Source organism: Triturus cristatus, chromosome 2_2 (genome assembly GCF_964204655.1).
Source record: "Triturus cristatus chromosome 2_2, aTriCri1.1, whole genome shotgun sequence".
Lineage (NCBI taxonomy): Eukaryota > Metazoa > Chordata > Amphibia > Caudata > Salamandridae > Triturus > Triturus cristatus.
In genome coordinates this window covers 785638694-785662503 of record NC_140582.1, presented here as the reverse complement: position 1 = coordinate 785662503, position 23810 = coordinate 785638694, and the positions used below count along the sequence as shown (strand labels likewise).

The window sequence follows — 23810 nt, the reverse complement described above, 5'->3', positions numbered from 1 at the left end:
CATGTATAGTCAAACATGACAAAAATATGTATGTAGATGAAGTTGTCTAATGTGTGTGTGTGTGTGGGGTTATGCTCTTGTTTTAAGGATATACTTGTATATAGAAATTTAAAAAAACCTAAATCTGTATATATTTAGGCATGCCGTGTATGTCTGGCCCCATAAATATTACTACATGCATGTGTGTGTATATATGTATACACACACATATTATGCCTTGTATAGAGATATAACTGTATAACGTTATGTATGTAAGTATGTATGTAGGTACGTATTTAGATGTGTGTATGCCTGGATAAACCTATAGTTAATTTTCTTTAAAAAAAAAAAAAACTTCCCCTGTGCTTATTTCGCCACTCTCTTACTCATCCCAAACTCGTCTGACTACAGTGGACTCCCAAACAGGATTTCCAAACTCCTAGCTCCTTTCATCCAATTCAACCTGAAACAGGCGCCCATGTCCACCATTCCCAATAAAATCTCACGCCCTCCCTTTAACACCCTCTTGAATGAATCTATCATTCATCATTCAAAACACAAAAGTAAATTGAATCAGATCCTACATGGAACAAGGAAGCACATGTTACTAACTACCGGTATTTTCCTTTAACCTATCTTCTCGAATAGCATGCTACTCGCCACAAAGGGCTTCAACCTCTCACCGGGGGTAGTAAACACCAAATAAATACACTTCACAGTTACAGTAAATGTAATGTAAAGAGTGGAGCTGTCTAGTTGACCCGCACACGTGTTATAATCCGCCATCACCTTTCCATTGTGCTTTTGTTTACTTCTGTATCCGCCTGTCAGGTCACCATATTGCATGCAGCAAGTTATGTTTAATATGGCCCCTGCTTCAACTCTTGGCGCTAGATCACCCTATATCAAACACCCCAAAAAATCGGCTCTGTGGACAGTGGGTTATACTAAAGGTACTCACCGTGCCGAAATACAGATTGAGTCATGTGTTTATTGAAAAATACAAATCCACGTCGGTTGCTTTTAAATATGGAAGCCTGATAACTTGGCCTGCGTTAATTATGAGCACCATCTGTTCATGTGCTAATTACTGCTAACCCTGGGTTTGAACTCTAGCAGGTGTGCACCTTGGATCCGATTTCGATGTGCACCGCACCCCTCAGGACTAGATATGTGCACCCCACCCCTCAGTGCACCCCACCCCTCAGGACTAGAGATGTGCACCCACCCCTCAGGACTAGATATGTGCACCCCACCCCTCAGGACTAGAGATATGCAACGCACCCCCCAGGACTAGAGATGTGCACCCCACCCCCCAGGGCTAGAGATGTGCACCCCATCCCCCAGGGCTAGAGATGTGCACCCCACCCCCCAGGGCTAGAGATGTGCACCGCACCCCTCAGGACTAGAGATGTGCACCCACCCCTCAGGACTAGAGATGTGCATGGCACCCCTCAGGACAAGCTATGTGCACCCCACCCCTCAGGACTAGAGATGTGCACCGCACCCCCCAGGACTAGATATGTGCACCCCACCCCCCGGGACTCGATATGTGCACCCCACCGCCTCAGGACTCGTGATGTGCACCCCACCCCCTCAGGACTCTAGATGTGCACCCCACCCCCCAGGACTAGAGATGTGCACCCCACCCCTCAGGACTAGATGTGCACCGCACCCCTCAGGACTAGAGATGTGCACCCCACCCCTCAGAACTAGAGATGTGCACCGCACCCCTCAGGACTAGAGATGTGCACCGCACCCCTCAGGACTAGAGATGTGCACCCACCCCTCAGGACTAGAGATGTGCACCCACCCCTCAGGACTAGAGATGTGCACCGCACCCCCCAGGACTAGAGATGTGCACCGCACCCCTCAGGACTAGAGATGTGCACCCCACCCCTCAGGACTAGAGATGTGCACCCCACCCCCTCAGGACTCGTGATGTGCACCCCACCCCTCAGAACTAGAGATGTGCACCCACCCCCCAGGACTAGAGAAGCCTGATAACTTGGCCTGCGTTAATTATGAGCACCATCTGTTCATGTGCTAATTACTGCTAACCCTGGGTTTGAACGTTAGCAGGTGTGCACCTTGGACCCGATTTCGATGTGCACCGCACCCCTCAGGACTAGATATGTGCACCCCACCCCTCAGTGCACCCCACCCCTCAGGACTAGAGATGTGCACCCACCCCTCAGGACTAGATATGTGCACCCCACCCCTCAGGACTAGAGATATGCAATGCACCCCCCAGGGCTAGAGATGTGCACCCCACCCCCCAGGGCTAGAGATGTGCACCCCACCCCCCAGGGCTAGAGATGTGCACCCCACCCCCCAGGGCTAGAGATGTGCACCCACCCCTCAGGACTAGAGACGTGCATGGCACCCCTCAGGACTAGCTATGTGCACCCCACCCCTCAGGACTAGAGATGTGCACCGCACCCCCCAGGACTAGATATGTGCACCCCACCCCCCGGGACTCGATATGTGCACCCCACCGCCTCAGGACTCGTGATGTGCACCCCACCCCCTCAGGACTCTAGATGTGCACCCCACCCCCCAGGACTAGAGATGTGCACCTCACCCCTCAGGACTAGAGATGTGCACCCCACCCCTCAGGACTAGAGATGTGCACCCCACCCCTCAGAACTAGAGATGTGCACCGCACCCCTCAGGACTAGAGATGTGCACCCACCCCTCAGGACTAGAGATGTGCACCCCACCCCTCAGGACTAGTGATGTGCACCCACCCCTCAGGACTAGAGATGTGCACCGCACCCCCCAGGACTAGAGATGTGCACCGCACCCCCAGGACTAGAGATGTGCACCGCACCCCTCAGGACTAGAGATGTGCACCCCACCCCCTCAGGACTCGTGATGTGCACCCCACCCCTCAGAACTAGAGATGTGCACCCCACCCCCCAGGACTAGAGAAGCCTGATAACTTGGCCTGCGTTAATTATGAGCACCATCTGTTCATGTGCTAATTACTGCTAACCCTGGGTTTGAACGTTAGCAGGTGTGCACCTTGGACCCGATTTCGATGTGCACCGCACCCCTCAGGACTAGATATGTGCACCCCACCCCTCAGTGCACCCCACCCCTCAGGACTAGAGATGTGCACCCACCCCTCAGGACTAGATATGTGCACCCCACCCCTCAGGACTAGAGATATGCAACGCACCCCCCAGGACTAGAGATGTGCACCCCACCCCTCAGGGCTAGAGATGTGCACCCCATCCCCCAGGGCTAGAGATGTGCACCCCAACCCCAGGGCTAGAGATGTGCACCGCACCCCTCAGGACTAGAGATGTGCACGGCACCCCTCAGGACTAGCGATGTGCACGGCACCCCTCAGGACTAGCTATGTGCACCCCACCCCTCAGGGCTAGAGATGTGCACCACACCCCTCAGGACTAGAGATGTGCACCGCACCCCCCAGGACTAGATATGTGCACCCCACCCCCCGGGACTCGATATGTGCACCCCACCCCCTCAGGACTCGTGATGTGCACCCCACCCCCCACGACTAGAGATGTGCACCGCACCCCCCACGACTAGAGATGTGCACCGCACCCCCCACGACTAGAGATGTGCACCGCACCCCTCAGGACTAGAGATGTGCACCGCACCCCTCAGGACTAGAGATGTGCACCCCACCCCCCAGGACTAGAGATGTGCACCGCACCCCTCAGGACTAGAGATGTGCACCGCACCCCCCAGGACTAGAGATGTGCACCGCAGCCCCCAGGACTAGAGATGTGCACCCCGCCCTTCAGGACTAGAGATGTGCACCCCGCCCCTTCAGGACTAGAGATGTGCACCGCACCCCTCAGGACTAGAGATGTGCACCGCACCCCTCAGGACTAGAAATGTGCACCGCACCCCTCAGGACTAGAGATGTGCACCGCACCCCTCAGGACTAGAGATGTGCACCGCACCCCCCAGGACTAGAGATGTGCACCCCACCCCTCAGGACTAGAGATGTGCATCCCGCCCCTCAGGACTAGAGATGTGCACCCCGCCCTTCAGGACTAGAGATGTGCACCCCACCCCTTCAGGACTAGAGATGTGTGCTCGCGCTAGGAGAAAGCAAAGCAGGACTGCGTGCAATTTACATTCATGATTAAGGACCGGTTTTACCTGCTGCCCGTCGTGGTTGCAGTCTCTGGCCTCTGAAATAATTTGATCGCCATGTAATCCCGCTTCTGATACAAACTAGAGTTTATGCTGAAATAGGACAGTTTGCGCCGGAAACAGGATTTGCGCATCATAATAATGATGTCAATATAAGCACCCAGTGGGCCTTTCACGCCTCTAAAGCGGTGAAACAGGGCAAACAATCTTGTTGAAAGACAAAATGTCATTCTAAGCTAAGACTTGTGTGTTTTTCAGTCACAACAGAACGTCCGGTACAAGTAAATGTAGTGAAAGTGAGGAAGTCCGACAAGGGGGACTCCTACAAAAGACAGACGGCATGGACCCTGCGAGACCTTGCTGTTGTGGATGCCAAGGACGCCATTAAAGTAAGTTATGCTGTGCTCAGAGATTATTATTATTTTTTTTACCTGATTTAACAATGCATTTTGTTATCTTCTTGACTATTCCATTACTATAACATAACCAAATCTACATTCCACTCAGTCATTCCAATAGGAAAAACAAAAGCAAAGCAGGCATAAAACGGTGTCCCTGCAATGACTTTAAACCAGATGTGTTTTCACTAAACACCTAAAATCCACCAAATGTCCAGCTTGCAGCTATTTAGTGGCAGGGCATTTAAGCAGTTGTGTTACAACAATGGAAAAAGACCACTCTTCTCTCTTTCTCACAGGGATAGCAAGGTTGATACAGAAAATACAGTATAACAGATTGTAGCAGTTAATAATTTAGGCCCTTATTACAATGGCGGTCGGCTGGACCACCGACCGCCATTGTATCGGGCAGGTGACTGTCTGATAATGAGTCGGAAGTCACCTGCCCTATTATAATGGGACCGCCCTGAAGGTGCTCATAAAGTGCTCTTTTGTACTGCAGCTAGTGCTGTGGTCCAGGGAAAGAGCTGCAGCTCAAGCTGCTGTTGAAAAAGGCACTTTATGCACATCCACGCACTGTGTGCCAGGCACCATGTTGTGCTTAGCACACAGGGCATGATAGGTGTGGGGAGGGCACTACATGTGCCCCCATGGCCACTTAACAGTGGCCTCCGGAGGCCCTGCTTGGGGTCCCCAAAGTCCCTTTCAGTCTGCCTGTTCATGGCGGTAGGACCGCCATGAACAAGCAGTCGGATAGGGATATCCTAATCCCTACGGCAGTGCTTGTGCAGGCTCCCCCGCCATTGTGGGGTTAGGAATCCATCAGCTGTCCCGACAGGGATCTCTGATCCTGTCGGAAGCAGCGGTCTTACCCCCGACCTCTGCGGTCTGACTGACTGCATTGTAATGCTGAGGTCGGACCAATGCCCTGGAGAGCGAGTGGACCACCACCGACGGCCTGTCGGTGATGGTCCTCCCCCATCATAATGAGGGCCTTAATGTCCAGTGAGGCCGCAAGTATCATGATTGCCTGAAAGAGTGGCATACATACAGGGTGCCTTGAACTAACAAGAGAGAAATTGGACTATACTAGGACAGGAAAGGAGCAATTCCAAAAAGGGCATTATTTGACTCGGACATACCTGAGAACTGACTATCGTTATTAAGAGTAAGCACATCTGACAATGACACATTCAGCAAATACGTGATATATTATTGTGCCCACAGAACCAAGATCTGAAATGTTTGACCATATTTAAGCTATACGACGCTGAAGCGTGTAGACATGGCTGAAGGGTGAGTGAACCCTCTGTGTACTAATCTTGTGAATTTCACACAGAAAGATGCAGTAGTGATTACAATGTTAAGAGTTCAGTAGCCTTGAGAGAGATAAGATTAATAATAGAGCTGGGGTTCTCAAAAGCATAATGAAAGGAGTCGGGTCATTCTTTACTGTGCATAAGACTTACTCAGTGAGCAATGATCCAATGAGACCCATTAAATTAGGGAATCGTTGACAATCGTCTCTCCTTGCAACTTATGAGCAACGGGTTATCTTCATTAAGATAATTGCTGCCCTTTTAATAGAATTTAGTCTACAGAAAGTTTAATTTAGATCTTTTAGATTTTTGTGTATAGCCCAAATGTCACACACATCAGGAAGGAACACTAAAATTAAACCTGACAAAAGGCATAACAAGCTTCGATAGGGAAAACCTGCCCAAGTCTGAGTTCTTGTCGCTCTCCAGAGTGCCATATAGCACTGCCTGAACCTTCACAGTGGTATTAATACTAAATCTATTATTCCACTGAGTTATATATTGTGGGGACAACTAGAGCCGTACAGCCCAGAGCAAACACATGACCAGGAGCTGAACCTCTGATGACTTACAGATCTCCTGCACAGGCTGAGTTCAAAGTCTCTCCTCTTAGCCTATTAAAAGAAGCCTTCCTTGTATGAACTGTTGAGAGAAACTGTCATGACCAAGTTAATTTACCTGAAACAGCACCCTTCCAAAGCCCACCTTCCTGCAGCATTGGCTCCGACTGTAAGAATATGGAGTATCAGTGTGGCCAGTCAAGGGGATTGAATTGGGAAAATGATTCTAGAAAGGAAACCTCAAATAACAAACGAAATTGGTATCACTTTTTTCTTGATGGTCCGTTTAGTTGCCTTTTCTGATCTATTCTATAATGTTTATCTGCTTTCTTTTCGGCCCTTGCGTAGAGGCCAGTTAATAATAAGTTTTGTTATATGCTGTAGCTCACTGTCCAAGTACCTTTGGACAGCCCAATCTTTCCTGCTACCCGCTCCTTCATTTTTCCCCATTTCTGTTCCATCTTCCTCAGCTGTTATTGTAAGATCATATGTGATGAGGGTTGTTTTGCATCAGGGGAAGACGGAGATATCACTTGTAGCTTGGATGTTAGCAATTGTAGTAAAGAGAATTGTTTACTTGCGTTTTACCTCTATCTATATCTCGTAAACTAAATACATAGAAGATAGCAAATCTCTCAGTAGCTAACATCCAGTTGATCTTTACCTAATGGTTCTGCAACTTCTGCTGATTTTGTTTCGCTAATACAGATTCCCAGGGTTCACCCGTTCTCCTCGTCTAAGTTTTGAATCTTTACACATCAGTGAGTGAGTTTCTCCAAATCTGTTCTAATGAGTGGTGTTAGAGTTCACTATAAATGTTCCAAAGTGTGTTACAGCACTCCGTATATTGTTCTGTACGGCCCTCTTCTACCTTACGAATGACCATATAAACGAGCAGCTGGTTTACCCGATGGGATGTCAGGGTGAAGATTGAAAAGTTAGACCATCAGCCATAACCTTTAAAACATTTTTTTAAAGTATATGAATACTGAGATGCCATTTGTAAAATTACCCGTGTATGCACCCGCAATCAGCCCTGAATTGATTTTTAGCCTGATGGATCATTTGGACTCCCATGGTTTCATTTCTGTTGCCCCTCTATGGTGTTCAGCCCATCTGTGCAGATCATATAAACTAGGGGTGGGCGGAACTCCAGAGTTGCATATAAACTCAGCGAGATTTTCACTGAGGTCTGCCAATGGGCGGAAAATATGCAGCTTGCCATGCTGACGCTGCAATTTAGTGCCGGTAGCGTGAGCAGTGCTGAAAATCAGCGTGAATGCACCAGGCATTGCATAAGAGCGTGTGGCTATTCTAGTTGATTTGCCTGCCGATCGAATACAACATGTACCTAAGGGACAACATATACCTAAGGGGCGGCAAATCTTCTCAAACGGCAGCCCTCTGACTGCGACCTTCCACATTAGAAAATCACGATGGGGAGCGCCAAATCTCGCTTGCGCTCACATTTTCTGAAGCCTCGCGGGAGAAATATTCTGTGTCAATTGGCAGAATTTGGCTAGAACTCCGTGTTAAAGAGTAACACAGTGACCAAAATGTCTCCAATTCTGCAGAGGGAACAAAACGTTCTGCACACCCTAATATAAACCTGCATTTTTAGCAACTTTTTTTGTTTTTCCCCCGCTATTTGTTTGTTAGTCTGCTCTTTGACCCGATATTTTGTTATAGTGACATCATACCGTTCTTGTGTCATGACCCGATATTTTGTGACTAGCTTTAATGGGAGCTTTGATACTAGTGAACAATCAAAGAGAGCACTGTATCTAGCCATGCCAAATTAATTCAAATACTTTTAGCCGAAACAGTTGCTTTTGACTGATTCAGTACCTTTGAATATTTTTATACAAGGTGTTTCTATTTTTAATAATCACTTACCCATTGTAATTAGAAAGTTTTAAACCGCATGTCTGACTCAACGATGCACATTTGAGAAAATAAGTGTTCTTTTTTATTTCTTGTGTAGGAAAATCCAGAATTTGATTTACATTTTGACAAAGTTTACAAATGGGTTGCTAGCAGCACAGCAGAGAAGAATGCTTTTATTTCTTGCATCTGGAAACTAAACCAGCGGTACCTGCGCAAAAAGATTGAATTTGACAATGTTAGCTCACAGTTGTTAGAAGGTAAGACGTGCATGCATCATAAACCTATTTTACGAATATAGCAAATAGAAAGGGTTGCCGTCATTACCTACTTTTGCACAGCGGGACTGTAATATTTAATTCACACTTTTTAAATGTCATGTTAATTTTAAAAAATTTTGTTATTCTGTTTCGTTTCCATATTTAAGATTCACGTGCGATGTAGGTTCTCATCATATCTCAGAATCATTCAAATCAAACTTTTCGATCGTAATAATTCAGTCCAGTATTCGAGTTGATTTACTGCTTATTTTGGAAAGTGATGGCCACTGGTCAAAATTTATTATGTTTCAACAATAAGTGTATTGTTTATATGTATATATCAAATGAGCTTTCAGTATTTTAAAGTATATATTTTTTAAACCTAATAAATCATGCTTAACTATCAAATAATTTTCCAAAATAAAGCTCAATGAAACCGAACTTTACATTGAATTATGTCGTCGAAACATTTTTGACGACCCTTGTGTTATTCTATGAAGCACTTCTCAATGACTTCCCATTGTTGACGAATAAAATAGATGTCGACAGTGATGAAAAGATGACAGAATAAAATTCTCTTGTGCAAAAGGTGGTAATGTGTTGGATCTATAACTATTTGTTGTCATATAGATTTATTCCATTCTAACCAAAATGTACATGGCACAAATATGCATGCTATTTACTAAAGAATGTTTATGCTAACATTTATTGCTACAGTGAAAACATGAAATTCCTTATTACTTGCATGGTAGACCTGAACCATCTTGGACATTGCTGAGAAATACCTACTTTGCCTAATCAATTTTGCATTCACTTTACAGCCTGAAGAATTGCCTCAAACTCTCAAGGCCTATTTAATAAGACACTGAACTTGTTCTGGTTAATCTGTCCGTTACCGTACATAAGTGAATGTAGCATGGCATCACCAACACAGGCTTAACTGCAACTTGTATTACTCCTTTTATTTATAAATGCCAGAGGAGAGTATGGACAACATGACCTCTCCTCACACTCAACAATGGTACTACATAGCATCTTGCTCTCTACTCGTATATAAATAGGAAATATGGACTACAGTTGAGGTCCACAAAAAAAGTCTACTTCATATGGGATAACGGGTGATGGAGGTGAATTAGTGAGTGATGGATTGATGTATAATGTAGTGGTGCTGTGTTGTGCTGTTTGTGTTTTATTTGTGTGGTGTTAGGTGGTACTATTTTTTTGTAGTGTTGTTGTGTTGGTAAGTTTTTGTGTGTGTATGTCCGTCTGTTTGATTGCCTTTCCCTCCCTTGGGGCATAGCGCAGAACATTTGACTGATGTAGGACTATGAAGGGGCCAGACGTGTACCAGGTACATGTCCATTCATTAAAAAAAAATGTTATTTGGAAGTGATGGTTCTCGACTCTGCAGTAAAATAAAGATTTCTATGATAAAAATATATTTTCCTAAAATCGTTCAGGTGACGGTACTTTATGGTTGTGATCCAAAACTGATAAAATCCTAGTAATTTACCACTTATGGTGAACTACAGTGCCATAACTCCCCTCACTAGATTCACCTCTCATGACATCACACTGGTGGCATTGCACATCAATTCTCCAGTGCCATGTTGTATGGCACAGTTGTCACATTAATTTCCTAGTGTAACATAAACTAGGAACGGGCAATATCTGAGTTCTACGGAGGGGAGAGCATTAAGAGGTAAACAAATGAGAGATTAAGAGTAGTGTCCAAAAATAGGTGGGGAACTCCAAACATCAGCTGGTTCACAACATGTTAAAATGCAGAATGTCAGCACTTTTCCTCAAGATACTCGCAACGACTATTACTGAGAAATGCTGAGAGCAGGTATGCCAGGGTCATTTTCTTAGGTTGTTACCCCTGTACCTCTTTCATATGTAATATGCAAGACATGTCAAGTGCTATGGTAGTGATCCCCTTGGCTCAGTTAGATTTAACAACCATGGTGCCCCCTTCTGTTGGAGATGTTAGCACACACATTTAGCAAGTTAGCAGACTTGCTCAGAGAACTGGGAGCATTGCTTCCAAATCCATTGCCAATGAATCTGGAGATTTAGCACCAGAGATTTTAGAGTTCACTTATTTTCAACTCCCTAAAGAATGTAGACAAATTGAGTAAGTATGATATCTAACTAAGAGTGATTTTTGCAGCAAAGTAGAAATACTTGTCTAACTGTTTTATTACACTATGAGCTGATCTACTTCAGACACGAGTACACAATATTAAGAATTAAATAATTTCAGCATTATACAAGTCAGGTGGGACCTAAAAATCAATACAACTTCACTAAGCTATCAATGCATTCTGCTTACAACATAGATATGGAACCATTGTTGTTAGAGCCTTTATGGAAGGTCTTAAGTGAGTCACCTCATCTGGGAAACGTTCAGTGCCAAGTTTAGACATAAACATTGTTCTTGCATTACTCATGGGTTCATCATTTGAACTGATGCATGTTTCCACCCTGCAGGAGTTTTTATGGTCTTCTTTGTGGAATGGAATGCGGGTTTTGTAAAGCGTGTGTATGCCGAGGCGTCTTAGCGCTATCTTTCATTAATTTATACAATTAAGGAATGAGGAGAAGCTATTGTTTTGGCGCAAAGAGCCATGTTTTTAGCAATTTCCTAAATGCTTGTCTATTGGTTTGGTTTCTGAGACTGATTGTGACAGTTATCTGTCCTACAAGCGATGTCAATAGAAGAATCCTATTAACAAATTAATAGTAAATGGGTCGGTTTCACATTCTTGCAACTACATCATATCAAAGCCATTACTAAGTCTGGTATCAGACTATGTGAATAGTTGTGCCCAGCCAATTAAACACAGCAGATTACATCGGTCACCTCACTCGGCTATGAGGAAGGGTGCAACAATGGCATTCCTGGGAATCCTTTTATTCTGATGGCTACCGCTATCCCTAGATTCCTCACCTTTAGAATATCCTTGGGTGCCAGACTTGATCCGGAGAATTTTAACAGCAGTGATCCCACGTGCCAGCATGTGGTGTTCTGTGACTCTGCACTTGGACGTGGTGGAGCAGAGCAGCATATAAGTACCAACCTAGTGCAGACATCCGTTACTTTCTTAGCACAATCCCAAAACCTTTAGCCAGTGTGCTAGGGAATCATGACCCTTCTGGCTTCTACAGGCTTCAAAAGGTGCTGAGACTAGGAAGTAGTTGTCAGTAACAGACCTGCACAAGCTGTGCCCTTGGTGCTTTGGCCGCCGGTCACGACGCTTAAGTTGTGGGTCATGTGTTCCCTCGTGACCCTCAAGGTGATAAAGGATCAAAAGGCAAAGCATCACTAAACACAAAAATAAGTTTCTGTCAAGGTACAGGTCTCACTCCAGCTCAAAATCGTGTGCCCATTCCGAGTCCCAGTCATGAGTTCATTTCCAAAAACAATCCACTTCCTGCGCAACTTTTGGGGTAAGTTGAAGTTGAAGTCCAAGTGCAAGCACAAATAGAGAATGTGGGACTCAACCTCATCTCTTCACTCTGACTTGAAAGAGAAGGCATGGGGCAGTTAGAATTAACACCGCACTCCTTCGATGTCCCAGGTTTCAGAACTGGTTCCTCAGCAGGTCCTGATGTGCTGCCATCCCCCAGCAGTAGGTACCAACCTTCAGGAGGCCATGCTGCATATTATTAGTGCGATTATGGCTCTCTCTGGCATGCCTTTGGACCCCTTGGAGCCAGCCACAGGGGCCACCTGGGTGGCTTACTGTTGTGTGCATCCCTTACGCACCCCCCAGGGACCCATAACAAGTCCTTTAGACACTTCCATCAAGATCCATGCTTGTTCCCATCACACTGGCGCCAGTATCTACTCCATCGGCGCCAATGGATGAACCAGTGTGGATGCCCATATCGGACCCCGAACCAATGATGGCCTGATCTCGACCAGTGTCACTCTACATGATCACGAAAGTGCAACTGATCATAATGCAGCCTGATTCTAACCTGGTTCATCTGATTTGATGCTGGCATCAGTAGGGACGCCATTATCTTTCTGAATCTGGCTGTAACTAATAAAGGAGAAACAGTGTCTCCTAGGACAATGATGTCAAGGAAGGTGATGGATTACTTTCCCTCAGTATACTGATGACTCACTATACTTGGGACAGACACCTCCCCTGAAGCGGAACATGACTCTCCACATGAGTCATCATAGAAGGAAAGCGCCTCATTTATGTCAGTGGCCGGAGTTCATCCGAGGTGTTAGATCTGCAGATGCCCTCCATTTAGACAAAAACAAAACTTCTGACATTCTCCAACCAGGACGAATGTTGTTAGAGCCCTTGCTACCATTCAATGATGCTGTCATGTACGCCTTGATGGATACAAGCTCCAAGACATATTCTTGCCTGCCTGTCAGCAATCGCTCAGCGATATAGGCCTGCGCACATAATCCAGACTTCCTAACTAAGCAACCAACACCTGAGAGCCTCCTTGTGTAGACCTTGACTAGTAATGTCAGTCCCAATTCCTTCACAACAAATCCTCCAAAAGGATTGATGCTTTTGATAGGAGAATGTTTTTGTTGCTAGTCTAGCCCTTGGATCCATAAATGTGGTTTTCTTACTGGACAGGGACACATATTCTGTGAGGGACATGGCCAGCAAGATCTTGACGGCGGTCCCGGAGGATCTCACAACTTCTCTGGCTTCGACAATACATGCTGACCAGGATGCAGTGAAGTACATAATCTGTGCAGGTCTGGATACTACAGATTCCCTTGGCATGGTTGTTGGCACCAATGTCATGTTTGAGAGGCATGTGTGGATGAGGTTACTCAGTTTCTTTGTCGATGTGCAAGTTTCTCTATTGGATATGCCCTTTGAAAATATGGACAATGCGTTAAAGAAATTTGAAGACATCAAAGTCAGTGCACATTCTTTGGAGTTATTGATGCCAGCGATATAATAATTCTGCCATCAGTATAGGTAATTCAGAGTCTCTTCTAGGGGACTGGCCTATAGGCAGCGTCAGCCTTCCCAGGTAGTCATAGAGTAGTCAGTCCAGTAATTTGAGGGCCACGGAAGCAGCATTGACAGATACCACATAGGGCAGTAGGGGGAACATTCCTCCAGTTCCTCATCCACTGCTGTAGCGGCTGCCGAGCCACCTTAGGTTGTCCTCAACATCTAATTTCAGGCTGGTAGGAGGCAGGATTCAACATTTCCTCTGAGGATGGAAATTTATAATGTCAGATAAATGGATCTTACAGATTACCCTAACCTTCCTTTCTTCCCCACCACACCTTCCTCCCACACAGAATGAATTTCGGTGAAGTACTTGCACGAGGTACATCTTTTGCTTTCCAGTGGTGCCATTGAACATGTACGGGACTTTGAGAAAGGCAAGGGTTAGTATTCATGCTACTTTCTCATTCCAAAAAAGGACAGGGGCCTCGCACCTATTCTGGCTCTCCGCCTGTTGATTTCCTTCTTCAGTGAGACAAAGTCAGAATGCTTGCACTGGCTCAGATTCTATATGCCCTGGACCCAGAAGACTGGATTGTATACTGAGACTTGCAGGACTTACTTTTCCATATACCCATCCTGCTGTTGAGCAGGTGTTACTTGCAGTTCAAGCAGGCCAGAAACACTCGGTTTGCAGTGCTCCTCTTTGCCCTTACTTGGACAACTTGGGTGTTTGATAAAGTGATGGCGGGGTTGTGGGTCATCTTCTGAAGTGGGGAGTATATTTATTTCCATACCTCGACAACTTACAGGCTCATCAGTCAGTTGGAGACCGCCTCTGGAAGGTGGCCAAAGTGTTGACATTTTGGGCTGCGCATTACAATGAGCCAAAATCCCATGTGAGCCCAACACAGAGACTTTCATTCATTGGACGATTCAAGGCATGGCGTAGTTTAAGGCCTTTCCTTCACTGCACCAAGTTTGGGACATTTAGAATATGAACCAGATATTTTGGGGTTTGTTCTGGAGGTCAATGAAGGTGACTCTGAGGCTTCTTGTACTCTTATCTTCATGCATCTTCCTTGTCTACAACACCAGGTGGCACATGTGAGGCCTGCAATGGAAATCCCAATGGGTTCAGCCCCAGGGCTGCCTCTCCCACTCCATTCAGGTATCAGGAAAGGCTACTCTGGATCTGCAGGGGTGGCTGTCAGATGAGAATCTGAACTGCAGCAGGATCGTCTCCCATCGTCACACAGTGCTCACACTTGTGACAAACGCTTTGCTGCTTGAATTGGGTGGCTGCCGCTGGAGATCATGGACCTTTGATTTCTGAAGGAGAACTGACTCCACATCAACCCGCTGGAACGTCCGGCGATTCGCTAAGCTGTCCTTCAAAGGGAGGCTGGTGCAGGTTCTCACAGACAACACTATTGCCATGTGGTATTGCAAGAAGAAGGGTCGAGTGTGATCATGGCCTCTCTGTCAGCATTTTCCGCATCTCTGAAGGTGTCTGGAATAACCAAACCTCTTCCTGCACGCCAGGCATCTGGGTCCCTGAATGCTAGAGCGTATGAACTGAGCAAGCGTGATCTGGCAGATCATGAGTAACCTCTTCTTCACATGGTACTGCAAGGTGACCTTGAACACTGGTGGGAGCCCTGGCGAGACTTGTTCACCACCATCAGGAACATGCAGTGTTGGCAATTTTGCAACCTGGACTTTCCTCAAAGGCAGCCATTAGGAGACTTATTCTGGCTGCAATGGAGCAAGTGACTTTACACCTTCCAACTGACACCTCTCCTATGTCGAGTTTTGAAGAAGAGCAGGGAAGACCAAGCAAAGTTGTCTTGATTTCCCAGGACTGGGCCATGAAAGTGTGGTACTTAGAGCTTCTGAGGATTTGCCCTCTGGTTAGACTTCCGCTTTGGGAGTATTGCCTGTCTCAATGGGGTTTGGTCCTGCAGCAAATCTCCACGACTTGTTCCTCCATGTGTGAGAATTGAACGGCTGCACTTAAATGCGTTTGAATTGCTGACAGAGCTTGTCAATGTTATTCTTGTGCTAGATGCCCTTTCATGAAGTCCATCTACCCTGAGCCATATTTGTTTTGTGGTGTAGTGCCTGAGACACTGACCCCTTGAAAGCCAAACTTTTCAATGTTATTTTGTTTTTTTCTCCCCTTAGCCCAGCAAGACCTTGTAGTGGGAACTGTCAAAGGATTTTTATCAGTCCTTTTGGCTTTTCTGTTACCGGACCAACCGTCCTTGTTTAAATCACTGGCTGTGATGCTTTTATTAAAGATTTAACAAATCTGTTTCCTCCCAAACCGTTTGTGTTGCCCAGATCGGACCTTAACCTGGTCTTGCTATGCCTTATGTGCACACCCTTTGAGCCTATGCTCGACTGTTGCTTAAGGCTCTTGATGCTGAAAGACCTCTACCTCATCGCCATCACGCTGTGTGAGTGAGCTGCAGGTGCTGTAGGTACGACCACCCTAAACTACCTTCTTCCAAGACAAGCAGACAAATTAGTGTTGAGGACCCAGGCTGATTTTCTCCCGAAGGCCATGACTCCATTTTATGTTGACCATTCTGTCACACTGCGTGCATTCTTCACTCCACTTAATCCCTTGAAAGAGGAGGAGAGGCTCCACCCCTTTGATCCAAAGAGGTGTTTGTGTTTTTGTCGATCTGTGATAGATCTTCGTTTAGAGGAACAGCTCTTTGTTGGCTTTTCAGGTGAAGGACCGGGTGGTGGTGGAAAAGAGTATCTTTTTAAGGTAGATAGTCTTCTGCATTAAGTTCTGCTATGCACTGGCCTAAAGCAGACCCCCCTGCATTCCTAAAGACCCATTCCATGGGGCAAAGGCCTCCACAGCGTCATTGGCATGAGGGCTGCCTGTTCTTTGAATCTGCCAGCCTGGAATGTGGTCATTGGTACAGACCTTTATGAATCACTACTTCCTTGACAGCCAGGTCCTACAAGGTCTCGTCACTCATTCGGTGCTGCTGGAGGGTCTGATTCCGTGCCCCAGACCCTCCACCTTTTGGAGGTACTGCTTTACTATTAGCTTTACAGATGAGGAGTCTGTGGTTAGAAATATCTATCAGAAGAACAAGTTACTTACTTACCTTAGGTAAGGCTCTTTCTGATGTATATCTAACTGCAGATTCCTCACTGCTCCCCCACCGTCCGGTTCCATGGAGTGGTCTCTTTAACATCTAAAAAGGTTCCAAGTTAGAGCTCGGCACACTGTTGCCAACAGGCATTCCACACTCCGCATCTGAGGGTGTGGAAAGAGAAAGAATCAAGATATTGATATCAGTGTGCAGAGATGGCTTACATGTGGCTCACCTCCGTCACTTCGGGTGGAATTAAATCAACTCTGAGCCACACAACGTCACCTGCCACTGAATGTGAACACCTGTGTTGAAATTCTCTAGATCCGGTCTGCACCTGGACATTCTAAAGGTGAGGAAACTGGAAACTACAGTTAAATGTAGTATTCTCCAAAAGGATTGTTACAGAAGGTAAGTAACTTGTTTTTAGCTCATACTTAAGAGCAGCAACATGAGCATCTGTCCACACTTTCACTGAATACTTATTAGGAGAGATAAAGAGCTGGTCAGAAAGTTTTGAAAATGTTTTTAACTGCATCTGTTGTTGAAAGAAAGGATACTTCTTTACAGTCTTTGCACAGCATGTGTATCTAATAGCACACATATGCAGTGTTTTTGTGTAGTATCCTGTGTGGCACTTCTGCCTCCACAGGGGCACAAAAGCAGCAGAATAGGGAAATGTGTGGCAATAATTTTAGGCTCAGCAGCACCTATTCTGAATGGAAAAAGATGCACATAATATAAGGTGGAATTCTTGTCGCATGTTCACGAGTAAATCAGAATCGAGCACTAGATGACACCTGAATCTACATCACACCAAGTTACAAAAAATGTCTGTCACACCCATGCAATGTTGTGTTGTTTCAGTTTTTTTCGCATTGCCCTACTTACACAAAATTCATGCATTTATGCTAGTACACCACATGGCGCGATTAAGCGTCATTCCCTGTTAAAAACCTTCTGTGTGTGCACACAGCAACAAGCAACACAGCAACAACAGGATTGACCAGAGCAAGAATCTCTGCTGTTTGTGGGGTTTTTTAGTGCTTTTTTTTTTCCTGCAAATGCATCCAAAGCTTATTTCGCACACCCTAGCCTGAATCCAAGATGAATTGGGTACAAGTGTTCACTTCTATCCAAGAATGAAGACAACTGCAGTTTGATGTTCTTCTCCAAAAGTTTTGACATTAATTGTAAAAGCATTTTTGGGCAGTGATTCACAAAAAAGAAGGATCTGCATTGGGTTTATTTAAACGAATTACCACAATGCTTGCTTCCAGTTAATCAGTAACAGGTGAAAAACATTTATTAATTTACATAGGGCCCCAGTAACATCACTTGCCTTCTTGATGGCCACAGTGGAACAAAGGTCAAGGAGGAGAGAGGGTCAGTTGGCTCAGTCATGGCACAGCCAAAGTCCATTCCTTACACCTAAAGCATTGGCCTGGTGTAAGTGCAATGATACTGATTGCTTTCAGTGATTTAATGAAAGTTATCAATGGTGATGTTATACGTGTTGTCATCAATGATGTCATCCGTGACAGTCTTTTTGCATCGTATGAGGCCGTGCGTTGGGAGAGGTTTGGTTGCATAACCCATTATAACTGGTGGATTGTGGTGTTTATAGGTTTTGTATTTTAGCAATAATGTCCCTTCTACTGATTTTTCTTTAAGGTAAAGGTATATGTTTTTAATAATGTGCTATTTTTCAAATTACTTAAGAAACCATGTCATCCCTCTAACAAACTTTTTACATGTAGTATCTATCCTGTACTAACTGCTACAGCAAAGAAGAGAATACTAATTAGCTCATAAAAAGTGGCCTGAGCATTTGTTTGCGGGTTTTATGCTCCGGAAGCTATTAGAGCACTTTACAGAAATATTGAGAAGCAAGTAGTACATATAGCGAACATTAAACAATAGAGCACCATAAGGGGGCTGATAGATACAGATAACAGATGTGAGCATATAACAGTAAAGTCATATTTTGTTTCGAAATTAATCATAACCATTACTAAATACAACAAACTGCTCCGCAGGCCCTATCTGGATTTACGGAATCGAAAAAAGTAGTTATTGACAGCGGATTCATCAAACATTTTAAAATCATATCTTTACAATAACTTTAAATGCAGATGAAATAAAACAAAAAAAAATGGTTTAGAATAACAGTAGTAAATGCGTGAGAAGTAATAATCAAAGAGAGGTGCTCAAAATTATCCCGGTCTCACTTCAGAATAACACATTTTAGTTGGTAGATCGGTCTGTTTCCCTGAGTTGTCTAGCAGCTGCTCAAAAATAAATTGCTACACTTGACAACATATTTGGGATGTCGCCATGCAGGCACAAGTTCAGTGTCTCTTGGTAACTCTGAATTCCCCACCTAGGAAATAATGGCCTCAACCAATTCCTTGCATGCAGTGCCCTTGATCTTCCTCACCATCACTTATGAGTCCTTAGTGCAGGGATACTCATTTTACGGCACACCTGACCGTTAGACGGGACCCCTGGTGAACTTCAGTACTGCTCCTGTTTACTGGACTGAGCACTTGTATTCAGAAAAATTTTAAATAAACGGTCAAGCATTTATTTATATACTAAATGAAAGAGAGGAGAAAGAAAACTGTACAGTGTCCTTCACCACTCATCTTTAGTAACCCCTTCATGTTCGATGAGTGACCCTTTTCGGAATTGTATGAACATAGTTAGTCAATGGATGGATGACAACTGTCTTAAGTTAAATTAGTCTAAGACAGAAGTCATTCTTTTTCGATAGCAACACCTTTGTGGTGCCAGATGAGTTGGGTGTTCTTCCCCACATTGTAAAGAGGTTAAAAACCTTAGCGTCTTGGTAGATGAGAGACTAACCCTTCAAAGAGCAAGTAAACCAGGTAGTTTCTACATCCTTCTACTTCTTGTGAATAATTAAGAATATTGCTAATTTTCTTTCAAAGGACCTTCTCAAGACAGGCGTCATTGCATTATTCCTATCAAGATTGAACTACTGCAATGGTCCCTATCAAAACTTTCCCAAAAGATCTTCAAATATTCTCCAAATTCTGCACCTCAGATGCTCCTAAATGTTCCCAAACTCCATTCGGCCTTTCAAGCTATCAGAAGGCTACACTGACTTTGTGTGAAGCATTGTATAGCTTTTAAGGCCTTATGGATTGCTTTCAATGCACTTCATGGATTAGGTCCAGCCTATCTGAAAGAGAGTTTCAGATGGTACTTGCCGTGCAGGACTCTCCGCTCCAGCTCTGCCAGCAGTCTGGTAGTTCCTCCCTGCAAACGTTCCACCTGAAGAGGCAGGAGCTTTATTTTTTATAAAGTTTTATATAGCGTGAATATGACCCAAGTGGGTATCAGAGCACTTCACATAAGAGCAAGGATAACAGAGAGGGAGACAATTAAGTAAAACAACAATCTGACAGTGTAGGATAAACGAGTAAACTAGAGTACCGATATATCGGAACACCACATAAATACAGTAAATTAACATAGGTGTGAGGAGGGAGCCTCAGAGCATTGTTTCAGGGGGGGAGTAGGTACATAACAAGTTCAGAGAGTATGCATAAGATGTGCTTTGACTTATTTTTTGAAAGAGGACGTGGAGGGATTCAATCTGATTTCCAGAGGCAAGGTGTTCCAGATTCTAGGGGCAATACGGAGAAGGCTCAGTTATAGGTTTTCTTTCTTTGAAATGTTTGTGGTTTTAGCAGCAAAGTGCTAGAACTCCTCCAAGATCTGCAACCACCCGAGAGTTCCAGTTACCTGGCGAGGTACTGAGGAGTGTTTATGTGAAGGGCTTTGTGGGTCATGCAAGTAATTTTAAGATGAATCCTAGCCTCAAAAGGACGCCAGTTTAGAGATTTCAAATCCGGCATGATGTGACTATTTCTTTTGGATCCTGTGATGAGCCTAGCCGCCGAGTTCAAAGAGGCTCTAAGCGGTGCCACCTTGTAGCTCGGAAGACCACAGAGAGTTGAACTCCCATACTCCAATCTGGAGATGACTAGTGCTTGAACAGCAGACTTTCTTAGTATGCTCATTTGGAAGTTCGCTCCTTTGATGGCAACGCTGATGTGCTCCTGCATGTTCAGGGCCTTATCGAGTATTCTACCGAGAAATGTGGTAGTCCATGATGTGTGGAACACAGTTGAGAGCCGTAAGTTGTTTAATGTATTCAACAACAATAGGCCCCTGTTTGGGAGGAGAGATAAGGAGGAATTCAATTTTAATGGCGTTTAGCTTGAGATGGTTGGAAGTCAGCCAGTGTTGGGTTTTGAGTAGGGTTGAATTGAGTGAATTGATATCATCGGGGGAGCAGATTTTCAAGTACAGTTGGGTATCGTCAGCGTACATGTGATAGAGTATATTGGATGATTTGAGCATTTGCGTTAAGGACTCCATGAACAGGTTGAAGAGAGTGGATGAGAGCGAGGACCCTTGAGGGACCCCAGGGTGATCGGATTAGAGTTTGAGAGGGGGTGATTGACTTTAATTCTTTGTGATCTGTTATGAATAAACGAGGCAAACCAGTTTAACACTGATCCTGAGACTTCCATCCTGCGTTCCAGTATATCCAAGAGATTGTCATGTTTGACCGTATCAAAAACAGACGAGAGGTCAAGGAGCACGAGAAGGCAAGCTTCATTCCGATCCAGCATTTTTAGAGTGTCATCCATTATGTGGGTAATGGCCGTTTCAGTGCTATGATCCTGACGAAAGCCCGATTGGAAGTGATCAAGAAGCTGGAATTGATCAATGTGGCTACAAAGTTGGAAATGGACACATTTCTCTAGCAGCTTCGATAGAGTAGGAATGTTAGGGATTGGACGGAAGTTGTTCTGGTCGTCTTGCTTAGCAGTAAGTTTTTTAAGAATAGGTGTGACCTGCCCAGACTTTAGACAATCAGGAATCACACCTTGCTTTAGGGAGGCATATACAATCTTTGAAGAAACTGGGGGGTAACGGGTCATTGAAGTGGTTGTAGAGTTTAAGTGTAGCAAGAATGTTAAGTATTGAGATTTCATCAAAGGGAGTGAAAAGGCTCCAGGAGGTGCTTCTTTTGGGAGTGTACCCTGGATCGGTGGGGACTGGAGGGAAGGAGAGGATGAGGGGTAGCTGGGGTATGGGTCTGTCAGCTGGTTCATTGATGTCTGGAGATCAGTTTTAATCTTTTCCATCTTTCCAAGGAAGAAGTCAGCAAAATCATCACACTTTGGCTGTATGGTGGAGGCTGTTGGCGAAAGAATGGGAAGATTGTTGTATTGGAGTTCAATTAATTCCAAATGCTTTTTTGGCCTGTTACTGGCTTTATCTAGTTGGTTTCTGAAGAAGTTCGCTTTAGCACTCCTAATGTTTTCATTGTAAGTGCTCTTCCTAGATCTCAGGAACATAAGGTGTTCAAGAGACAGCGAGCCTCTCCAGGATCGTTCGGCTAGTCCTAGATTGCGTCTATCTGTATTTAACCCCTCGTTGAACCAAGGTTTGGAGTCTTTGGTGGACCTTCTTATTATTTTCCAGGGGTGAATAGTGTCTAGAATGTTCAATATGGAGTTATTGTAATGCTCAGTTAGGTCCGGAACCCCAGACATGTGAGTAGGAGGAGGCAAGGTTATGTTGCGAAGAGATATCATTTCATTCAGGTTTGCATTTCCGATGGATCGCTTCCAATGCCTAGGTTTCTTAGGTTGAGATTTTAACTTAGCCCAAGGCTCCATGATGCAGAAGGAAATGTAGTGATGATCAGTCCAGTCATACCGGACAATCGCGTCAAGTTGAATGAAGTTGGGTAAAGCGATAATAAGGTCCAGGATCGAGCCCAGGTTGTGAGTGTGGCTGTTATTTGAATCATGTTAAGGTCAGCTATGAAAGGTTTGAGGCTATTCATTGCAGGGTCATTAAGCTCATTCCAGTGAAGATTGAAGTCACTGAGGAAGATTTGGGGACAATGATGATCCACATTGGAGGAGATGTTTTCCATAATTTGTTCTGCAAAAGGGAAGATATCACCCGTCAGATGGTAGAATGTGTGCAAGGTGCATTGAGGCCTGAGGTTGCTTGAGATGTCAATGTACATGTATTCGCAAGATGTGAGAGTATCGGTGAGTGACTGTTTCACAGTAAGTCTGTTCAGTTATATACAGGCGATTCCTCCACCAGGTTTGACCAATCTATCAAGCCTGATGATGTTATGGCTAGGAGGGACTAGGATGTCAATGACCGAACCAGAAGACTCCTTTAGCCAGGGTTCCGTAGGTATTAGAAGGCGAAGGTTATGCACCAAGATGAGATCAGCGATATCCGCTGCTTGTTTCACAGCAGATCTACAATTGATAAGCATGCATTTCAAGAGTGGGGAGTTGAGTAGGTTGAGGTTGTTTGAGGTTGGATTTGTTTATAGTATTAGGGTTGTGTCTAGGTCTTCTGAGAGGGTTAGGGGGAATAGACTGAATATAGAATTGTCTATCCAGATTGACTGTATGAATGGAGTTGTATGTAAGAAGGAGGGAGTGAATGTTATTATCTGTTAAGGAGATCTTAAATCTACAAGGTCTGGAGGCATCATTCGGGCAGGGAATGGTTCTCCACCTTTGGGGGGGAGAGAAGCAGCGTCGGGCGATAATCCCATAAATGAAAGGGAAGATGACAGTGTAGTAGTGCAGTAGTTAGTAGCTGGTGCTTGATTGTCTGTTCTTCCCTATCGACCTGTGGGACAAAAAGTCATTAGCCAATTCCGAGGTGATGATATTAAGCTTTTGTAGGTCAGCCCTAAGTAGTAGAAGATCCCGCGAGATATCTGCTAGGCAAGAAGCGGGGCTGAGGTGATGCTCAGATGACAAGGCGTGTATCCGGGAGCCCATTAGTGGGGAGGAAGAGCTGATAGCGCAGTTCGGGTGATGCTGGTCTGTGAGATCCAGAGAAGGGAAGGTTGAGTTGGAAAGATAATCAGGCTCGCCAGGGAGCGATGGGGGACTCCTGAGCTGATTATTAAGTGATACTAGGGTCGTATGAGTACTGATGTAGCTAGGGGGAATGGGTTCTGATTTCAGAGAGATCACCTTGTGATCCATGGGACGTGTGGGGGACAAATTAGTAGCGAGTAGGTAGGGGCTACCGCAGGATGTAGGTATAAGTGTAGTGGCAGAGGGAGAGGAAGAGGGAGAGCCATTCCAATGCCTGCCAAAATTAGGGGG

At 45.0% G+C, this 23810-nt stretch overlaps 1 protein-coding gene across 14 annotated transcripts in view; it reads left to right on the top strand.

The window, feature by feature from the left end:
• Positions 1–23810, top strand: part of EXOC1 (exocyst complex component 1) — a 330473-nt gene that overhangs the window by 82970 nt on the left and 223693 nt on the right. For all 14 annotated transcript variants that reach the window (XM_085642066.1, XM_085642062.1, XM_085642061.1 and 11 more), the window contains exons 3-4: positions 4375–4505; positions 8378–8537. In XM_085642066.1, coding sequence (XP_085498192.1) covers positions 4375–4505; positions 8378–8537 — 291 coding nt within the window. The remainder of the gene's footprint in view (positions 1–4374; positions 4506–8377; positions 8538–23810) is intronic.